Source organism: Mastigoproctus giganteus, chromosome 14 (assembly GCF_048544385.1).
Source record: "Mastigoproctus giganteus isolate SK-2022 chromosome 14, ASM4854438v1, whole genome shotgun sequence".
NCBI classification, from domain to species: Eukaryota; Metazoa; Arthropoda; class Arachnida; order Uropygi; family Thelyphonidae; genus Mastigoproctus; species Mastigoproctus giganteus.
The window spans coordinates 67,532,185-67,554,303 of NC_143588.1; the positions used below are offsets into that span (position 1 = coordinate 67,532,185).

Here is a 22,119-nt window from a genome sequence, read left to right on the forward strand (position 1 = left end):
TTAGGCAGATGTCGATATAAATTTTGAAAAGTGTTGGTGACATGTAATAAGCCTTTTGAAGTGTGGAATTCAGGTGACAAAGCTGATCCCACTTTAATTCTGCATCTATTATTCCTGTAAATTGCCTTAATAATGTTAATCAGTTGTCCATCGGTATTTGCCTCTTTCAGTGCTTCCCATAAGAGTTTTCTTGGAACACTTTCATATGCCTTTTCAAGGTCAATGAAAATCATAGATTTTTTTCCTTTTTGATTGGCATTTTTCAAGGATCTGTCGTACTGTTGAGATATGATCTATACATGACCTCCCAGCTGAAAAACCACTTTGTTCTTCTGATACCTCGATTCGGGCTTCTAAATGGTTCCTGATCCATTTTCCAAGGATCTTTAACAGCAGGTTCAGGACGCATATTCCTCTGTAATTTGAACAGCTTTTCCAATTGGCCTTCTTATAAATTGATGTAATATATCCTGTTATCATTTCTTTCAGTATTTCTTCTCCTCTCAGTATACTATTTAACAGTTTTTGTATCAGAACAGCCACTCCTCTTCCTCCATATTTCAGAAGTTCCATGTAAACTCCTCCAGGTCCAGGTGATTTGCCATTCCTTCCTTCCTTTAGCAGGAGTTCCACTTCCCTAACAGAAACTTTTAAGCCGGAGTCTTCTACACCAAAATCCTCCATCGTCTTGAACTCTTCCCGGTCTTCTTTTAAAAGTCCTTCGTAGTACTCCGTCCAGTCTTTCAAAGGTATTAATTGCAAACCAGCATTGTGTTTATTCTGTTTTCTCAAGTCTTTAAGGACCTTCCATGATTCTGCTGATTGCTTGAAGCCCAATTTGCTATTAATAGTTGCGCATTTCCTTTCCCATTCTTCATTTTTTGCTTCTACTACCAACCGATTGGCTATTTTCTTTTTTTCAACATAAATGTTTCTATATGCATCATTCCTATCACCCAGCCATTTCTGATATGCAAGTTTCTTTTCCTCTACAGCAGCTCTTACTTTCTCTGTAATCCAGGTCTTTTTTGGTCCTTGGCTCTTCTTTTTGCCTAGGATTTCATGAGCTATTTTTTTAACAGTATTTTTTAAATATTCGTAGATTTCTTCAGTATTACTTTTTTTCTCTATGTTAATTGCAGCATCCAGTCTCTGGGTGAAGTTGTTTCTAATGCTGTCGTCCTGGAGTAGGTCAATGTTAAATTGATCCACTTGTAGCATTTCTCCTTCCCTGCATTGTTGGTTGTCCACACATATTTTATTAATCCAGTTCCACCTCAGTGTTGTTTTAACAAGAAAATGGTCAGATCCACATTCAGCTCCTCTATAAACTATGACATCTTTCAATACATATGTCCCTGAATGTTTTGAAATAATGTAATCTATAACTGATCTAATTTGTCTTGTCTCCTGTGACCAAGTATATTTATGGATATCCTTGTGTTGGAAAAATGTGTTGTTTATTCTCAAGTCGAACTGTTCACAAAGATTGCATAGTCTATCTCCGTTGTCATTCCTCTCTTTCTCTCCAAATCTTCCAATAACTTTGCTATTTTGTTCAGTTCGTACTCTTGCATTGAAATCTCCCATTGATATCTCTTTGTTCTTAGGAATTTTTTCTATTAGTTCTCTCAGATCCTCCCAAAATTCATCCTTCAAGGTATCAGCGGTGTCATTAGTCGGGGCATATATTCCCAAAATACATATTTCTCTCCCTTACATTTTCAGTTCCAATGAGATCATTCTTTCATTAATAAATTGCCAGTTTTTGATGTTGTGTCTCAATTTCTTTTTAACAGCAATAGAAACTCCTGCTCTTGCTCTTTCACTCTTATCAACTCCATTCCAAAAATGGTAGTATTCTCCCATTATTTCTTCTCCACATCCCTTTTTCTTTGTCTCTGATAACACGCCAATGTCTAACTTGAATTTTTGCAGTTCATCCGAAAGAAGGTTTCTTTTAGTTGAAAAGCCTTGAATATTCCAGCATCCCAAAATCATAGTCTTTTTCCGTTTGCCGAGTCTTTTCCGAAAGTGCAGTCCATTTTCATTTTCACTCGTAGGTCGTTTAGCGTTTGTGTATTTTTTACACTGAACGAGGAGCTAGCCCGTTGCAGCAACCCCCAACCTGGAGGGCCAAGGTATCTCTCTTAGTCTGGCCCCTACTCTTTGACCTGTCTGGCTTGGGAGGCCCTACCAGTAGCTAAGCTACTGCCGACTTAGCTCTCCAGGTCATCGGGACACGCAATCTCCCCCACCGCGACAAGGTGGAGAATACCATCGGGGAAGCATAAATTAAACTTAAAAATATATGTATATATATAATATATATACATATATGGTATATAATATATATTTGTAATATATATATTATAAATATCTATAAATATTATAAATAAAAATAAACAAAAATTTTATATATATATATATTCAAACTGGAAGTTATTTCTGTTGGGTATATTTAATAATACATTTATTATTTGTTTTAAATGCTTTAATGTTCTTTTTTGAACATACATGAATCGCATGAAATTTAAAAGAAAATAATATATGATATAAAAACAAACAAATATACAATTATAACATTTTAATCGGTGAGACAGTTGGGTTTGATGGGAAGCACAGTTTTTTAATACGAGGATTTATTGTGAATTGGCTTACTCTCAACTCATCTTCTACCGACTTCTCTCTCTTTTTTTTTGTTTAATCTTGTTTAAAACGGAAAACCCTGTTTCACACAAGTAGAAAGTGGAAAATGGCAATAAAATTCTAATTGCCTTTTTTGGAAATTTGTGGATTTTGAGTTTTGATTCAAAATTTGCTAATATTAGTGTTATTAAAGTGAATTTCCAGTAACTGATCACTATGGATCTCAGCCAATTTTTCTTCCTCTTGCACATTCAAAAGTTCTAACATTGGATGGTTTCTTGTTGCAAATGGGTCTCTTACCCTCAAATATTTTTTGATATCAAGGAATGGAAAGTAATGCTCAATGTTTGTCTTTAACAGCTTTAATGTTTCGTTTATTACATTAGTTATTTTAGTATAATTCGTTTTGGCAGTCAAGGGAAACATTTATAAATTTTTTTCATTTACATATTTTTTCCATATACTCAAGTTTTCTTTAAAGGTGAACAGCTTGTCATAGAAGTGAGTAAATTTTCCTATGGGCCTTGCATACTGATATTTAATTTATTAAGCTGTGTGAATAAATCTGCTAGAAAAGCTAATTTACAGCACCAAATTTCATCACTTAAATAATCACAAAATTCTGATTGCTCCAGTGAAAAGAATATGAGCATTCCCTCATGCAACTTGTCCATATGCATAAGTATATTTCCTTTTGATAGCCACCGAACCTCAGTAGTAGGCATCATTAAAGGGAAATGATCAGAGTCCAGTTCCTCGCATAATTTTCCAAAAATACGTATTTTTTGTGGGTTTGTTTTGATATAATTGACCATTTTAACCACTTGATCAAATACAAGTTTTAAATTGGGTACAACTGTCTTCGATACTGGAACTTCTCTGTGTCTAAAACAGTGTGTTATAATAATATTTGAATTGCGTCATTTCACTAAGTTTACAAATCCTTTTAGTGCTCCTGTCATTGCGGGAGCACCGTCGGTACAAATGCCGACACACGACCTCCACAAAATATACCACACTTTTGCAAATAATTATTCATTAGTCCTGACGTAGCTAAGTGGTCAGGAGTGAGAGTGCATAGCACGTGTTCCTCGAGTGGACCAGGGTTCAAGCCCATGACTACTAAATGTGATAAATATTTGTATTGACAATTTATTGTAAACTCTACTGACTTGATTGTCGTGCCAGAGTTTAAACAGAAAATTTATTTATTTCGAAAATATCTTGGCTGGTTGTTCTTTTGATTCTCTACAACAAGAACAACAACCAAAAAAAAAGGGGAGGGGGAAGATTGTGTCGTTTTCGATAAACCTGACAAATGCTATTAATTGGACTTTCCTGCTAATATCTGTAGAATTATCTACTTGCAATGCAAACAATCGCCCAAATTATTAATATTTCGAACAAATTGTCCTTCAGTATCATCAGACATTTTTTTTTTTTAATACGCCTGCTAATTGTGCTGTTTGAAAGTGGTACTGCCATTATTTTTTTTTCTAGCTTCCTCTCCCAAAATACTTTTCATGATTACCCGACATGCTGGTGAAACCAGACTTTCTACAATAAGGTGAGATTTTTTTTTTTTTTTTTTTTTTTGCCACCAGTTCGGCTACTAAATAGCTGGCTTCTTGAGCTTTATCAGATATTTTAGCCATATTATAAAATTCTGTAACTTGTTTTCTAGTAGAGGCCTGCAGTCTTTTAAAATATTCCATAGTTTTCGACGATAAATTCTCATGTTTTGTAGAAAAATGATGCTACAATTTACTCGGCACCATTGATTCATTCCACAGTTTTAAACCACATACCACACGTAAAGGTAGAATACAATGTTGGGTACCAGTATACAAAAATCCTATCGTCAAAAAATCATCATCATATTTACTACAACATATTTTCTTCTTTTCTGATGTTGATGGTTTTTTGTTTTTGTCATTTTCTCCAAGCTCGTTATCAATTTGCCTCTTCTGATTTTCTTTCATTAAAAATGTATCCATCGCTAATAATTTCTAAAAAAATTAAAAGTTACTTCTAGAATGTACAACGCAGTTAATTGAAAATACCTGTTCTATACGAATTAACTGAATATGACGTTTTAGAGATATAAAAACACAAAGGAAATTTCTTACTATGCTGCTTACTAGTTGTACTTATACAACTGCAGGGTTGTATACAACTGCAAGAAAATCGCTGACAGGGAGAAAATTGAGTATATTGAGTTATGCAAAGCCATTATAAAGAGACTCAGAGAGGACATAAGAAAATTTAACACAAAAAAAGTAGAACAAGCATTAAGGGAAAATAAAGAATTTAAATCAGCATTCATGAGCAGTAATACAGAAAGACAAATGATACTGAAACTGAAGAATAGTGATGGTGTACTTATGAATAGCAGAGAAGGCATAATTCAAATAGCAGAAGACTACTATAAAGAGTTATACAAGGAGCGAGGGAATGATGCCAGCAGTGGGGAAAATGGATCACAAATTAGTAACAGATACAACAACAAACTTCCTGATGAGGTAGAACATGCATTGAAGAAAATGAAGAATCAGAAAGCTCCAGCTGAAGATGAAGTTACTGTAGAGTTGTTAAAATTGGGAGGAAGAGACATGACACAAAAACTGACAAGACTCTTCACAAAATACATTACAAAAGGTGTGGTGCCTAAGAAGCAGAATAATGCAATCATAGTTTTGCTTCATAAGAAAGGAGATAAATCAGAAATTGGAAATTATAGACCAATTAGCTTGTTATCCCACATCTACAAGTTTTTCACAAGGGTCATTACTAACAGATTAGAAAGAATACTTGATGAGAATCAACCAAAAGAGCAAGCTGGCTTTAGGACAGGATTCTCAACTATGGATCACCTTCACGTAATGACACAGCTAATGGTGAAAGCAAATGAATATAAAACACCATTATGCCTGGCATTTGTGGATTATGAAAAGGCATTTGACTCCATACAGCATAAGGCAATATTTCGGGCACTGGAAAGACAAGGCATAAATACCCCATATATTATGATTTTGAAGAAAATATATGAGAAGGCTACCTCCTTTATTAGACTAAACAAAGACAGTAATAAATTTAAAATTGAGAAAGGAGTTCGACAAGGAGACACAGTATCTCCAAAATTGTTTACTGCTGCCCTTGAGGAAGCTTTCAGAAGATTAGACTGGTCGCAGAAAGGAGTCAATGTGAATGGAGAGTACCTAAACCATTTATGATTTGCAGATGACATTGTGGTCATAAGCCACAATCCCAAAGAATTAGAGGAAAATCTTAATCAGTTATGCAGAGTTAGTAAGGATTTTGGACTAAAGATGAATATGGCTAAAACAAAAGTAATGATGAACAAGTATGCCACAGAAAGGGATATAATGATTGAAGGAGCAGTAATTGAAAAGGTGGAGTCATATACTTATCTGGAACAAGTCATTAGCTGTAATAATGATAAATGGATGGAAGTCAAGAGAAGAATAAATTTTGGATGGATAGCATTCAGGAAATATAGTCACATACTGAGGAGCAATATCCCAATTTGTCTGAAACGTAAAATAATGAACCTATGTATACTCCCCACCATGACTTTTGGAAGTGAAACTTGGACACTCACCAAAAGAATGGAAGAGAAGCTGAGAACTACACGGTGAAGGAGGGAATGAATTATATTGGAAATCAGACTGTTATTATAGCGAAGGATGGAACGAATTATATTGGGAATCAAAACTAAAGAACTAAAATGGTCTTGGGCAGGACACATAGCTCAAAGACATGATGACAGATGGACTAAATAAAATAACAGAATGGTACTTAAGAAGAGCTGAGAGAAAACCTGGAAGACAACAATGGAGATTAACAGATGAAATTCATGAGTTTGTGGGTAGGAAATGGATGGTCATTGCACAAAACAGAAGGAACTGGAAAGTTGCTGGAGAGGCCTTCATCCTGCAGTGGATTGAAAATGGCTGATGATGAACTGCAGCCTGGGAGAATTTCTCAAATGATAAGGATGGCTGAATAAAGGTGAACAAATCTACTACTAGAAATCAAAGGTGAATAAAGGATTAAAGGTGAACAGATCTAGTACTAGAAATCAAGGCGCCTCCGTAGCCAACAGTGCATAGCACATGCTTCTTGATCAGACTGGGGTTCGAGCCCATGACCACCAAATACGGAGGATGCGGAAAGTTCAGGAAATGACCACCGCATATCCCCAGAGCAATATGGCCTTAGTTGCTAATGCTCTTAAAAACCAAAATAACAACAACTAGAAATCAAAACGTGACGTCACACTGACCGCAGGAAGGGGCTGGGATTGGTGCAGCGTAAATAAACGAATTTTTTTATTTTAATTTTTATTATAAAACTTGGATTTATTAATTTTTTTATTTGCATTGTCCCCGGCACACCTGAAGCATACTCTCGCCACACTAATGCGCCACAGAACACAGGTTGAGAAACACTGATCTAAGGTCTTAAAAGGGTTAGGTAAACTAAATGCTGATGGCATCTTTACTCTTTTTGAGAACAGACAAGGGGATATACATTTAAATTATAAAAGGATGCAGAAAAAATTTAAAAGGATTGCAGAAATTTGCCTTCAGCCAGACAGGAATTGATTATTAGAATAAATTTCAATCTAGTGTTGTGGAACTGGGTAGTTGGAATAAATTTAAAGAAGAATGGGACAAATTATTAGAAGGAATAGGCAAATGAAATGGGTAAAATTTTATTGTAATTTAATTAATTTAATTTTTGGCTCATTTCATATAAGTTTTATTTCTTTGTTTCATTTTTACACAACTTCTGGTAATGTATTTGAAGTTAAAAGATGAAAAAGAATTATTAAAATTATAAGAAATTCCCATTATAGAAATGGTATACACCTACCCCTTTTTGGGTAGTGAATGGATGGCCAGTGCTCAAAACAGAAGGAACTGGAAAGTTGCTGGAGAGGCCTTCATCCTGCAATGGATTGAAAATGGCTGATGATGATGATACACCTACCCAAAATTCATCAAAATAAAAAGAATAACACTTTCTTGCATTAAACTTTGTCTGAATATGTTGGATATTTATAAACATTAAATCACAATTATGAAGTAATTGATACTCATCTCCACGTGAAGTTTGAGTTTAAAATCTCTCAGTATCCAATAAATCTCACAATTTAAGCTGAAACTGTAGATGGAAGTAGTATTGCTTACTTTGTAATTCTGATAGTGACACTCCCTTGGCTTTTCTAAGACAGCAAAGCCACGAAAATGTTATCTTTTTTATTCTGATGAACCAGGAGAGATGTACACTTTTCTTTAATGAGAAAATATCATTTATTTCATGTTACATATTTTTTGTTTGACAGGTAGTTTGATGGAAATGTATATAATTATGCTAATTTTTTAAATATTTGTTTTGGTAAATATGTTAAAATGCAGCCATTAATACTATTTTTTTTTTTTTTTTTTTTTTTATAGATTCTGATGGTTATGAGTTCATCATTGTTTCCTTAGATAACAAGCAATGGCATTTTGAAGCATCAAGTACAGAGGTAGGGTAGAATGAATCTTTCATATTTTATGGCTTTTTTGATTGTATTGGAAGATTTTGAGTATTCTTATATCTTTTATGAATTTCTGACAAATTTACTTTTCTTCGTGATTCTCATCGAGGTATTTTTCTTTCCAAAATATATTTGTATGTTATGTTTTATTTATTGATATAAACTTCACAGCCATTATTAGGCACCCTGCTTCTGTTGATATTTAGCACAATTGTTCAGTGTACATCATTTACAGTTTCTTTGACCTAGACAGTAGACTATGTCTACAAGTATGTCTTTTAATTATTATTATTATTTTTAAAAATATTTTTGGAAATGTGCAGCTTGCTTAAAGATTTCTTTCCTGCAAGTATTGTTTTCTCCATTATGTCAGGTCTCACTGCCACAGAGAAAAAATAAAATCCTTCCATTTTATAGCATAGACTTCAGTTGGTACTTTGTTCTTGTGCATTACTTCAAATATAAACAGCATTGCATGATGAAAAAAAGAAGTCTTATTTCTGAGGGATAATGGATGCACATATTAATGTCCCCCCCCCCCCCGCATAATTTCCAAGTCATAAAAAGAAAGTAGGTTTACATTTTGCAGTTTGTGTCATCTGACCTTAATGTGAGGGTTATCCTAAAAGTAATGCACACTGCACACGTGCTCCTCACTCCATATACATTATTATTATTACATGAGCAACTAACATTTATCAGGATAATTCTTTAAGTTTAACCTCAACATTAGTGTGCTTGAAACAAAGTTCCTGTATTGAGTGTTTCTGTAAAGAGTTTTAAAAGTATAAAAACAAAAGATTTGCTGCCACTGGGCCCCACATTTGATGTAGGATGAACAATGAATAAAGTGTAAAAAAATTGTAACAGTTACTTGCACTTTATTGACAAGAAGATGAAAGGTTTTAAAATAAACAGTTGCTGTTGATGAGATATGTAATTTTGAACTTGAACTGAAGTCAGTGGAAGCATCTATCTTTACCTTATCCCTCTTGATGTTGCTGGCAACAATCAAAGGTTAGACAAATTGTCATCATGGTCAGTGATTATGATGTTGCTGGCAACAATCAAAGGTTAGACAAATTGTCATCATGGTCAGTGATTATAATGGCATTACTGCTGCTGATCATGTGTAGATCAGTAACTGGAAAATACTATGCAACATTTCTTCTTAAGAAATTATGCCGAAAAATTCATCAGAAGCAACCACAGACGTTGGAAGCTGTATGTTTATACTCCATGACAGTGCAAGGACTCATATCACAGTCTGTACAGCTTGCTTTCACTGATTACAAGTGAGAAGCACTACAACCTCACCCCTCTTATAGTCCTAATTTTAGTCTTTGTAATTACAAACTTTCCCCCAAGCTCAAGGAACCATTGTGAAGACAAATATTTCTATCTTCAGAAGTGTGAAGTGCAGCCGTGACCCAGATACAGGAATACCTCGCATAGCGTGGTTTCGAACAGCATGGGTTTCGCTATAGCGCGGTTTACAAATTGAAAAAAAAAAAAAAAAATTAACTGCGTTACGCACCAATACATTTGGTATGTATGTATTATAATGCCAGCTCGTAGGCCAATGTGTTATGAATTCAAGGCCATTCTGACTGTTGTTGAAACTCCCATTATATACGGACTCTGCTAGCATTTATACATTAGTAAACACTCTAGATTCCGAGCGGTGAGGTCGTTGATTGTGCGTAAGCTGTACAAATATTTTTCACTGTGTATTTTTATTAAAGATTATTTTTTAAAAATGTTACACCTTTATACGCAAATATGAGTGGAAAGAAGAAATGTAATGGCGCTGAGTGTTCTTCTGGATCCAAACATCAAACGAGGTATTAAAGTTGCAAAATGACATTCAATGTTATAAAGAGATGTATGCATATAAAAAGAAGAAAAAAACTGTGCAAACTAAGCTGATCAGTCATTTTTCAAAATAAAAATACTGTTCCACAGGGTTCCTTCTATTTTAGTGTGCATGCTTGCCTAAATAACGTTCTCTATGAATCACTCGGCTTCTGACAAGGCAGCACGCTAATATGCATTTCCAGAAGACCTGGGTTTCAAATGATAATCTAGTAGTTGGATTAGGACAAAAATCTTGCACCCTCAAGCCCACTCAGACTTAAATAAGAGTAAGCCCACACCATCAAGATCGCGTTGTGATTAACTCAAAGGTTCTCCTTAAGCTGAACCTTGAGCCCGCATAACTCCAACTCAAAGTCTACTCAGTAAATTATGTAAATTATGTGTATCAGAGAATTGTCACAAGGCAAAATGATCAACAAAACAAGATTTGTTAAACATATAAGTCATATACACAAGTATAATTGAACTGGTAAAAGCTTAGAATAATTGGTATGTGATTGAAAGGTGAATTAACTGAATGCAAGCATTATCTTGCTGATAGCAGTATTACAATTTTGTAATGTTCTCCATGTGGCTTTTCCACTAATTCTCTAACAATAATTCACAATTTCTGATGACAGGTATGTCTTACAATTGTTCCATTATTTGAATAAGAATACATCTGCCAACATAACAATTACAATTAGTATTAAAACAACTAATTGGATAATTCGTGTTTACTGTTAACTTCTGACTATAAAAATAGGTATACATTTGTTAGAATGACTTTAATGAGAAGAGAGGTCAGTGTATGTGTGTGAATTTAAGGCAAGTTAAAAGTATGATTAATTTCGAATGGTTGCATTTATGTTGTTTCAGAAAAAGGCTAATCACTTACCGACAAAATGTCTTTCGTTCACGGCACTTCTTAGTCCTGCTCTTTTATCCATGCATACGATTCTGGGCTAAGTTCTTTAACTTTCTCTCTCTGCCGACTAAGTCTTCCGCTTCGCTTCTTGAATCCGCTCCTACCTTTTCAACCTGACAACTCCGAAACCTACCGTAAGACTGTCCAAAAAGCCCCTTTTCTTTCCCTTTTTTGATATATATACCTCTGGTTTTCCCTACCTTAATTTGCCCTGACCTGTTCTGACATCACAGGTCAAAAATGCTGGGCAAAGAACTTCATTTGGGGACTGTCAACTTTGGGAATTGGCACCACCAAAAATGAAATATTGTGAGAGGAAAGGAAATCCCATGTTTGTGTAAGGCAGTTTCTTTTGTTTTAAAATCATGGACATTGAACATAAATCGATATGCTTTTACGAGCGGAATTTTAGAATGACAGTCATTGGGTTTATTAGTTTCGATTTCGTAAGGGATTATGTCCCATGTTCTGATTTCTCACGCTCTTCTGTCAAGTCGCAATCTGCTCTTTTCGTTCCTGAGCAATTACACAATACGTGGACTGCCCTTGACCATCGGAGAGAGGGGTGACTGACGTCATCTAATTGCTCTGGGCACTAAACGCGGTGTATCGTTTCAACAACAACTTCCCCCTAGGGCGGCGACTGACTGCATCTACGAAATCGAAAGTTAAATGGCATTCATTCCGTCAGATTAATTGTATAGACCATGGAAAAAGTATAGGACACTTTGAGAATAAATGCTTATTAAAAGCAGGTGAAAGGGATAAAAAATTATAGCATTTTTTAACACTTTAACAGTACAGTACAGTACAGTACAGTACATACTTCACTTATATTCTTTTGGTATGTACATACTGGGATAAAAATCATTTCTACTGTACTTACTAGTATTTTTAATTTTTATCATTTTAGTTTATTTTTTTGCAAGAACTTTGTGTGCATCAATTTATAGTAAACAAACACCTATGTATTTTTGCTACTCGACCCATATAATCAAATTTTCGGAACGCATTACATCAAAATCCATACTAATACCTCAATCAGCATGGTTTCGCATAGCGTGGTGTTTTTTTGTCACGAATTACCGCGCTATGTGAGGTATTCCTGTACATCACACAGCTTAATTCAGCAAACAGTTTTGGCATTCAAAAATTAGCTGAACATTGGTGTCCATTCATAGGATTGAAGGACACTTCATTAAAAGTTTTTAATGTGAATTATGTTATAAAATAAATTCATTTTAAATTAATTACTTTTGTGCACTACTTTTGTAATAACTCTCGTATGTCGCATGACAGAAAAATTGATGTTATTTGCCATTTAAAGCATGCAAAACATGTCTGCAGTGTAATGTGTCAAGAAGAAAACAAACTTCCACATATTTTTGGTTGAAAGTAAAATGAGTGGTTCATTTTTGGTAAAATACAATCTTATGACTAGTAGTTTATGCTGGTTCCTTATTTGGGGAAATATTTCCTACATTGAAAGAGCAAAATAGCACTTTGAAGTAGGAAAATGCTGTTGGATAGCTGTTGTTATTCTCTAGCAGTTTGAAATAGCAACACTTATATTAAATTAAATGGTATCTGACATAGCTACTGGAATTGTGTAATGTTTGAAAAATTTTCTATTTTTGACTGATGACACCAATTATACAGATGCAGAGCTTTATCCCCCAGTCATAACATTTTTTAAGATAAATTGCAAAAAACTGAATGCACTACTTTCCACACCTACTTAAGGTATGGATGGAATATAGAAAAATTTAATGCCTAAAGAATCTGATCACCATACATACCAGTTGAATGCTATAAGTTCTGTGCAGACAGTGCTGCTATTATGATAAGTCTGAAGAATGAAATTAAAAGAAAAGTAAAAAGGGACTCATTGTCATAGGTTGCCTTTGTTACTTAATTCATTTAGTTGTAGAAAAGGTATAGGAAGTTTGCCAATCAAATTTAATGAAATTCTTGGGACGCATAGTATTTCTTGTAGGGAAATGCTAGAAGAAAGAAAGGCTGCAGTGGTTTCAAAATCTCCACAACAAGAAGGCCAAGAAAATACTATTGCATATATGCACATGGTGGCTTTCACTCAACAGAAGGTTGTCAAAATTGGTTGACCAGTGGTGCCATTAATTTTTTTCAGGAAGTAGTCGCTCAGAAATGGAAACTGAAAAATACTATGCAATATTTCTGCAGAAATTATGCCCAAATATTTATCAGAAGCAGCTATAGATGCTGGATGATATGCATGTACTCCATGACAATGCAGAATAAATTGTTAATAATTTCCACTGAAGAGTGAATTGCTAACAAAATGGGAGTTTCTGCAATCAGCAAAAAAGTGTGACTTTTTCTTCTATTCACTATTTATTGGAGTTGTTTCCCTTCATTCTGCTGGTGAATAACTATGTAAAAAAAAAAAAAAGATATGACTATGTGTGAGGTTAAAAGTTATAACTCTTTAGATAATCATATTTCAGCCATTACTGAAATTTGAAAAAGTGTTGATGCAAAATTAACCCATTTTGCATCAACACTTTTAAGCCCATATATGTAGTGCAGATGGAATTTGAAGCATGATCCAAAAAGAACATGGTTAGACCTGGTTGATCAGAATGAAATTCAGATAAACTGTGTATCATAAAATTCCAAAATCTGTTTTGATTTGCAGAGAATTGGGTCTTTTCCATAAATAAACTCTTGATGCAGATTTCTTGAAATAAGTGAAGGATTCTGCTTCTTTAGGGTTTTATGATTGGAAGCCATTACAGTCCATAAAAGTTACTCCAATCTTGATTAGAGGAATTTTTATGGACTTTTTTTTTTTTTTTTTTTTTCCCATACTGGAACCAAAGTAGTGCTTGAGGTTGCATGAATTTTCCTCCTAGAAATTTTAATTTTTCATCCAGATTAACATGCAAAATGATGTTTACATGTAATTTACAGACATTGTATACAACCATTCCAAAGCCTGAAGTACTAGCCTTGGCACTAAATCTAAACATGCAGTTATCCATAATTGGAATATGTTTTGGCAGGTATTATATGTTACAAGATTATAGTGATTACTTTTAATAAAGGTTTATCTTTTAATTTTGATGTGTGTGTTTATAAGTAGTATTATTTATTCATTCTGCCTTATTTTAAATATGCTATTGGTATAGTCCTACATATTTGCAGCAACCCCCCCCCCAAACCCAGAACAAAAAAATTTAAATAGCCAAAAAAATTAACAAAAAAAAAAAACAAAAAAATATTTTGAACACAGATCCATTACTTTCCTTTTTGTTGAAGAGCCTTGTGGACTGTAGAAAATATTGCTGAAGCGAGCAGTGAAAAACCTGACTCAAGCGTAGGGTATCAAATGCTTTCAGAGATGGACATGTTATGATTAAGAATGATGAAAGGAAGACCTTGTTTCATTATTCTGTCCAGTCATCAGATAAGAATTGAAGACATAGAAACTCAAGTTGGAATATCATATTTTAATTGCTAAATCATCATGTGTGATATTTAAACATGAAAAGATTGTGTTTTTAACAGTAGATCAGACAGAAGTAACAGTTGAGCTTTTGAAAGAACTGGATGAAATGTAGTGTTATCTTTACAACCTTTAGACAAAACATGCAATCCTCTGAAAGTAATTCTCCCATGCATCCCAGGAATAAAAGAAAAAAATTATTGTCGGGTGTAAAGGAAAGTATAACTTTTTTTTTAATATAAATACATATTCATTATGAACTTCTGTCAGATCAAACTGTTAATAAGACTCTGTATTTATAAATAATTAAGCACTTGAGAGATGCAATCGAAAGGAAGAGACCTGTTCTGTGGGCAAGGAAAACTTGGAAATTACTCTCCAACAGTGCTTCTGTGCATCATGTAATAGTAATTTCTAAATATATTTTTAAACACTTCATAACCGTCTTACATCCTCCTCTTTATTCACCTCACACCATATGAATTTTATTTTTTATCCCAAACTAAACTTACTTATTGAAGGGGTGATGATTTTCAGTGAAACAGAAGTTATAGCAATTATAACTAATGCAATCAAAGAACTTAAAATAAAAAGAGAGAGAGAGACTTTGAAGAATCTCTTTTGCAATTACAGTGTAAGCCCAGTTATGAAGCATCTACAAGAACTGAGCATTATGATGTATAGTGTAGGTGCCTGTAATATATTGTCAAGTGCTGCAAGTTGAAGTTAAACTTCTTTTTCACACTGATTTATACACCCTACTTTATATCCTGTAGCTTAATTTTAAAATACTTCTTTTCACACTTATTATTGAAAAATTACTGATCGCACCTTAATATCAAATTATGAAGAACTAAGATCATATCCTTTGTAATATTGTAATTTTTACCTCTTTATAGTCCTCTATGCTTATTCAGTTTTTTTTGTTTGTTTGTTTTAAAGTTTTCATCAACTTTCCGATTTTTTTTCTGGATACCATAACAGATGGATGGGTTATGAATATTACTATATAGATACACTTGCTCAAGTACTAATGCTTTAATGGTGGTGGCTGGACAAAGGACAAACTTCAGTGCCTCTGATGGTCATTCTAAATAGTACATACAGTATTTTCCAAATTTGTATAAAAAATTTTAAGCAAATTTTTTTTTAATATAAATTGTTGTCTTGTTAAACATTATTGTTTTTTTAGTAAAGAAGCAAAGTACTGTTTCAATAAACATATTGAAACAGTTTGAAAAAATAATGTTACTGTGAGTTATTTACCATATTTTCCCATGTATAAGACGCACCTTAATTTTGGGGCCCGAAATTTGAAAAAAAAATGTATTACATAAAGTTATTGAACTCAAGTTTTATTCATCATAAAATTCATACAACTCTTCACTGTTAAAACTCCCATCCGGTAGCTTGTCCTCATCTGTGTCTGATGACGAATCACTGTCTTCATATATTGCCTCGTCCTCAGTTCCATCTATGGCATTTGAAATGCCACACTTCTTAAATTACTTGACAATGATCTTGATATTATCCCAGGATCTTTTCACCCAGGTACAAACTTCTCCTATAGTTGGTTTCTTCACTCTTCCAGCAGGAAGAGTGAAGAAACTGTCAAATTGTTCCCAGAAGACTTCATCCATTGGTTCCATTCGTCTCTCTTGTCAGCTTTGAAGGGTTTTTTAATGCTGACATCAAGTGGTTGCAGCTGGGATGTCAAGGTATGACGGCAAGTTCTGATTTTTGCTCTGCAGCAATCTTCTTTGTATTTTTTGTTATGTGTGCCCCAAACTGATCAAGCACCAATAGAGCAGGCTTGCGTAAAAGCCCACCTGGTCTCCTGCTCCAAGCTTTCTCAAACCAGATCTTCATCCCATCCTGATCCATCCAACCCTTGTCATGAACGTGGACAATCACTCCTCGAGGAATGTCTTCTTTTGGCATTGTTTTGCGTTTGAAAATCAGCATAGGAGGCAGCTTGGTTCCATCGGCACAACAAGCTAGAACTGTGTAATGGCTCTTTTCATGTCCACTTGTCTTCACAGTTACAGTTTTCACCCCCTTCTTATCAACAGTTCTGTTACTTGGGACATCAAATTGAAGGGAGACTTTGTCCATATTTGCAATCTGTCCCAACTCAAACTGATGTGTCTTCCGACATTGAATGACAAAATGATGAAATTCAAGGACCTTCTGCTCATAGCTTTCAGGCTTCTTTTCGGCAAGTCTGGTGCATGTATGCATGCTTAATCCATTCCGTTTCATGAACCTGAAGCACCAATTGTGTCCTCCTTTGAAATCGGTAACTTCTTTTTCATCAGCAATTCTTCTTGCCTCATGCTGAACCATCTTTGTGGACACAGGAATTCCAATTGCCCTTTGCTCCTCAATCCATATATTCAATTCCCTCTCTAAATCAGGCCATTTTGCTGACTTGCCTCTAATGGCCTTCCTCTGCCGTGTCGTTTTCAGTAGGGTTTCTTCTTCCCGTAGCCAGTCTCGGATTGTTTTCTCAGTTGGAGGAGGACCAAACTTACGTTCAGCAGCACGATTTCCATTCACTTTTGCAAACTGGATCACTTTTAACTTGAATTCAGCACTGTACAAAAATCTTTTCTGAGCCATTTCTGGGCAGAACGTGGCAAAACGTAACTAATATACCGGTAACAAGTGCAAAACAATGAGCGCAAAGACAACAAGCAGGAAATGAAAGTAAAAAAAATCTCCAACCACTGTATAAGACGCACCCAGTTTTTAGACCCCAAATTTTTCGAAAAAAGGTGCGTCTTATACATGGGGAAATACGGTATTTATTATTATTATTATTTTTTTTTTTTGTGTATTCTATCTGGAAGACACTCTTGTGACTTCGGTGAGAATGACAGAACTTGGGCTTGCACTATTTAGAAACGACTATGTTTATCCACAAGCCAAACCAGAGTTACTAATATTGTTTTTAATAGGATAGCATCAAGAAGGTGAAGCAGTTATTAAATAAAAATTCAAAGTTACTATTTTGGCCAGGTTCTGAGCTATTTGGCTTCATCATTGGACAACAGTATTCTCAATTAGCACACAGCTACCAACTTTCTGGATTAATAATGGTGCATCTGTCCTTTTGACTTGATCTGAAATCATCTCCATCTCACCATTGTATCACAATGTACAGTAGAGTGCCTTTCCTTTCATACAAGAACACCATTTTTTTCTGTCTTTTTATTTTTACAAAAAAAAGTAGTAAAACTGTTGAAATCAGAATTTTTTTCTTAATTTTGTTGATCAATAGACCATGATAAACACCTAAAAATATTTTTCATAATTGCTCAGTTAGCCATAAAAAACAAAAAGAAAACTTCCTTCTTCAGGTTTTCATTTCCAATGATACATGTTATAATGCCTAGAAGTGATGCCCTCTCTCAATTAGAAAGCAATAAAGATTAATAAAAGACCTTTATAGTTTAACGTAATTAGAGATTTATTTTAAAAGAAAAATTACATTTTCAACTCTTGTGTTGCCAGTTGTCTAGAAATATGAGTCAAAACAACACCCTTCCCATCAATAAATTAACAAAGACCACCTTCCTTGTTAATCACAGTTACAAAAAGAAGAATGATAGACAAATGTAGAGTCAATACATGTTGAACATCAAAACTGGTTGACTTAGTAAAACTTCACCATAAGGTGTTTTGTATATGCTGTAAAAGAAAAAAAAAAAAAAAATGCATTAGTGTAAGCATACATATTGTACCACTGAGGTGATTTGTATGCTGATACAATCCAGTGAAGTATTACATTTTGAAGTACAGTAGAACATTGGTTATCTGGAACATCAGTTATCCGGAATAATTTGAAAGGCTGATCTTTCTTCTTCTTTTTTCTTCTTCTTTTTTTTTTATTAATGGTAGTACAGTAAGTGCTGGTTATAGTCACATCTGCAAATTGGATTTTGATTCTAATAAGCGAAAGAAAGAGTTTACTACACGTTTATAACAGATTGTACAAACAAAAAGCCTAATAAACCAAAAACTGGAAATTGTTTTTTATTGTTTTATGGATGTGACCTTCAGAAATGTGCTTTAGAAAAATATCACAGACTACTGGGTTTTCTCAGAAACCATGAGTGAATTTCAGATTAGTTTAGCTCCAGATTCAGTAAGATTAATATTGGCCTGAAACTGTGCAATTTATTATTTTTCTCAATTTTTTAAGGTACAATGTGAAAGAAAAGAAAAGGTGTAGTTTAAATATCGCAACAAAAAACGGAAATTATTAGAATTAGAAAAGGTGAAAAGCCGCATAATCAAACAAGGTAAGATTAAATAAATTTAATCTTACCTTATGTTCGATTGTGCGGAAAATTTGACTATCCGGAAGAGGTCTGACATCAATAATTCCAGATAACTGATGCTCTACTGTAATTAATATACTCATAGCAGAAGCTGAATAACTTTATGAATAAATTTGGTAAATTGTGGACTTAGTTTGGTTGCCAGTAACTTTCTATCATGAATTTCTAAAACCAAAGCTTGTTTCCTTACAGCATTCAAAAGTCTAAACAGAATGAATTCATAGATAGCAAGTTTCCCAGTTTGGTTTATTGGAAGCATTGAGTTGAATATTATTTAACTTTAGCTTAAATAAAAAAGCATATTTCAAGGAACCAGTTTGTCATCCAGTAATGCCATTCGGAAAACAAGTTTTTTGGACCAAATTGAAACCAATAGATTTCACAAAAAAGGGTGGAAGAAGGTTTCTAATTACTTCTCAATATCTTTGAAAGTAAAGAAATGATATTTGGCAGATCAATTGTGCCAATTTTAGTGTGAGAGCTTTCCAGATGCTATTGTAAAAGAAGATACGATTGATGTACAGTGGAGCTTGGTGAACTAACAAGTGCACAAGGAAACATAAATATTTTATGAATTATCCCAAGGCATTCTTGGCATTTTAGCAGTTCCTCCTAGCAGTGTTGTGTGCCTGCCTGGGAATATTCAGCCAGGTGAAGGGAAAAAAAATAAATTTAGATCTTCTCTTTCTTAACAGCCAAGTATGACAGCAGCAGTGCCATTGTTATAAATCAACTTTGACTCAACATTTCTGATCATGTGCGAAACTCTCACTTTTCAAAAACATCTCTCTTTTCCCCCATATTTTGGGAAAAACTATTGTATCTGCCTGTTTTGGCCAAAAAACATTCTGTTTTTCTCCTGCTTACATATACCCAATTTCCAACTTTTTGAAAGTTGGTAGCTGTATTAAAAACATTGTGTTGGATGGTGAATAAATATGTCAAATCTAAATGAGCAGCCAAGCAATGTGCAAAATAAAACTGATTGAAAATTTAACTTTTGTTATATGCATATTAATATTTTATACTTGGCTACATTGACCCAGTGCAGAAATTTAGTGAAGCAGCAGGGGGGTATTTCACTGAAGGTATTTTAAGTATTTTCAAAAAATAATGCTACTCTTTGTTATTTTTTTTTTCTGTCTTTACTGTCTGGAGACTCCCTTTCCCCTCTAATGACAAAGCATTCTTGTACTCTTTAGAAATGACTACATTTATCTACAAGTCAACCTAAAGTTACTAATATTGTTTTTAATTGAGTAACATCATCAATCATCCATCATCGTCATCAGCCATTTTCAATCCACTGCAGGATGAAGGCCTCTCCAGCAACTTTCCAGTTCCTTCTGTTTTGAGCACTGGACATCCATTTACTACCCACAAACTCATGAATTTCATCTATCCATCTCCACCTTTGTCTTCCAGGTTTTCTTCTAGCTCCTCTTGGATACCATTCTGTTATTTTCTTAGTCCATCTGTCATCATGTCTTCGAGCTATGTGTCCTGCCCAAGACCATTTTAGTTCTTTAGTTTTGAACATCATCAATAAGGTTAATCCATTATTCATTTAAAACTCAGTTTAATAATTTTTAAACAGTTTAAGCTATTTGGCTCTGTCATCAGACAACAGGTACATCAATTAGTGACCTTGTTTTGAATAGCAAATAAATGTATAAAATTTAAACAAACCACGTAATTTGCTGAAGAAAACGTCTCACTGAAAATGTAACTTTTGTTGCATGTATAATATAATTCCTATTACTGGCTGCTTTGACCCCAATGTAGCAATTTAGTAAAGAAGGTGGGGTACTTTTTTCAGTACTTTAATACAAGTACTGAAATAGTTTGAGAATATGATGCTGGAGATAATGCATTTGAGACAATTCTTGTATTGGGCCCCCCAATATAATAAGTATTACATTACACATAATTAAAGTTACTTTTTCAATTTTCTTGAACAGAAACCATTTTGTAAGGGTGGAACTTTTGTTCACAATAGCCTCACATAATAAATATAGTGTACAGGCATAAGACCAAATGGATTCCCTTGGACTCTGTTCAACAGACAAGCAAACTCTGTATTCTCAGACACATTTACAGTAGTAGTAGTAGTGGCATGTGATCCAAGAAAGCAAGTGTATGAGCTTATGCAGCATCTTGTTGTTGTTATTTCGTTTTTAGGAACATTAGCAACTAAGGCCATATTGCTCCGGGAATACGCGGTGGTCATTCCTTGACCTTCCCGCATCCTCCGTAATTTGGTGGTAATGGGCTCGAACTCCGGTCTAATCAAGAAGCGTATGCTACGCACTGTTGCTCCTTCCCACGTGGCTATGGAGGCGCCTTATGCAGCATCAGCCAAAAAAAAAAAAAAAAAAAATCACACTATTCTCTCCAAATGCCTGTCCAGTTCCTCCTTAAAATTATTTAACCTATCAACTTCCACAACGACAGATGGAAGTTTGTTCCAGCAATTAACCACCGCTGGCTAAAGGCAAATTTCCGCACATCTATTCTACATCTGTCTTTTCTTAATTTGAATTTATGCCCCCCTTAGGTTCGTAATCTGAACAAGTGGAAGGATCCCACCAGAATTCAGCGTGCTCAACCCATTCAAGGCCTTATACACCTCAATCAGATCACTGTGCAGGTGCCTAGTCTCCAGCCACTGCAATTTGCAGAACTTAAGTCTCTCTTGGTAAGAAGATCCCTTCATTCCCCTCACCAGTCTTGTTGTCCTTCTCTGTACATGCTCAAGCAAATCTACATCCTTCCTAAAATGAGGCCTCCAGACCTGTACTCAGTACTCAAGGTGTGGCCTGACCATTGCCTTATACAGAGGGATAATCACCCCCTTTTCCCTGCTAGCAAAATTCCTATATATCATTGACAAAACCCCATGACCTGCCCTGGCAGCCTGTCTGCATTGCTCAGAGAACTTCATATCTGACTGCACAATTACTCCCAGGTCTTTTTCATTTTCTACCACCTTAAGTGTAGTACCACACAGTTGGTACGTTTCTCTGGGATTACTTCTACCCATATGCAGTACTTTGCATTTGTCAAGGTTAAACTTCAGTTGCCACTTCTTAGCCCATCTGCCCAAATTATCTAGATCCTGTTGCAGTAGCAGACTGCCATTACTGCCATTAACAACCCTGCCAACCTTTGTATCATCTGCAAACTTCGACATTAAGCCTGATATACCTTCATCAATATCATTGATAAATACACAAAACAACAGTGGACCTAATACCGAACCCTGTGGGACTCCACTAATAAC

General features: G+C 34.7%; 1 protein-coding gene across 3 annotated transcripts in view; it reads left to right on the forward strand.

The window, feature by feature from the left end:
- LOC150075192 (centaurin-gamma-1A-like) overlaps positions 1–22,119 on the forward strand; it is a 287,147-nt gene that overhangs the window by 199,656 nt on the left and 65,372 nt on the right. For all 3 annotated transcript variants that reach the window (XM_090389157.1, XM_090389158.1, XM_090389156.1), the window contains exon 9: positions 8,133–8,206. In XM_090389157.1, the coding sequence (XP_090245283.1) occupies positions 8,133–8,206 (74 nt within the window). The remainder of the gene's footprint in view (positions 1–8,132; positions 8,207–22,119) is intronic.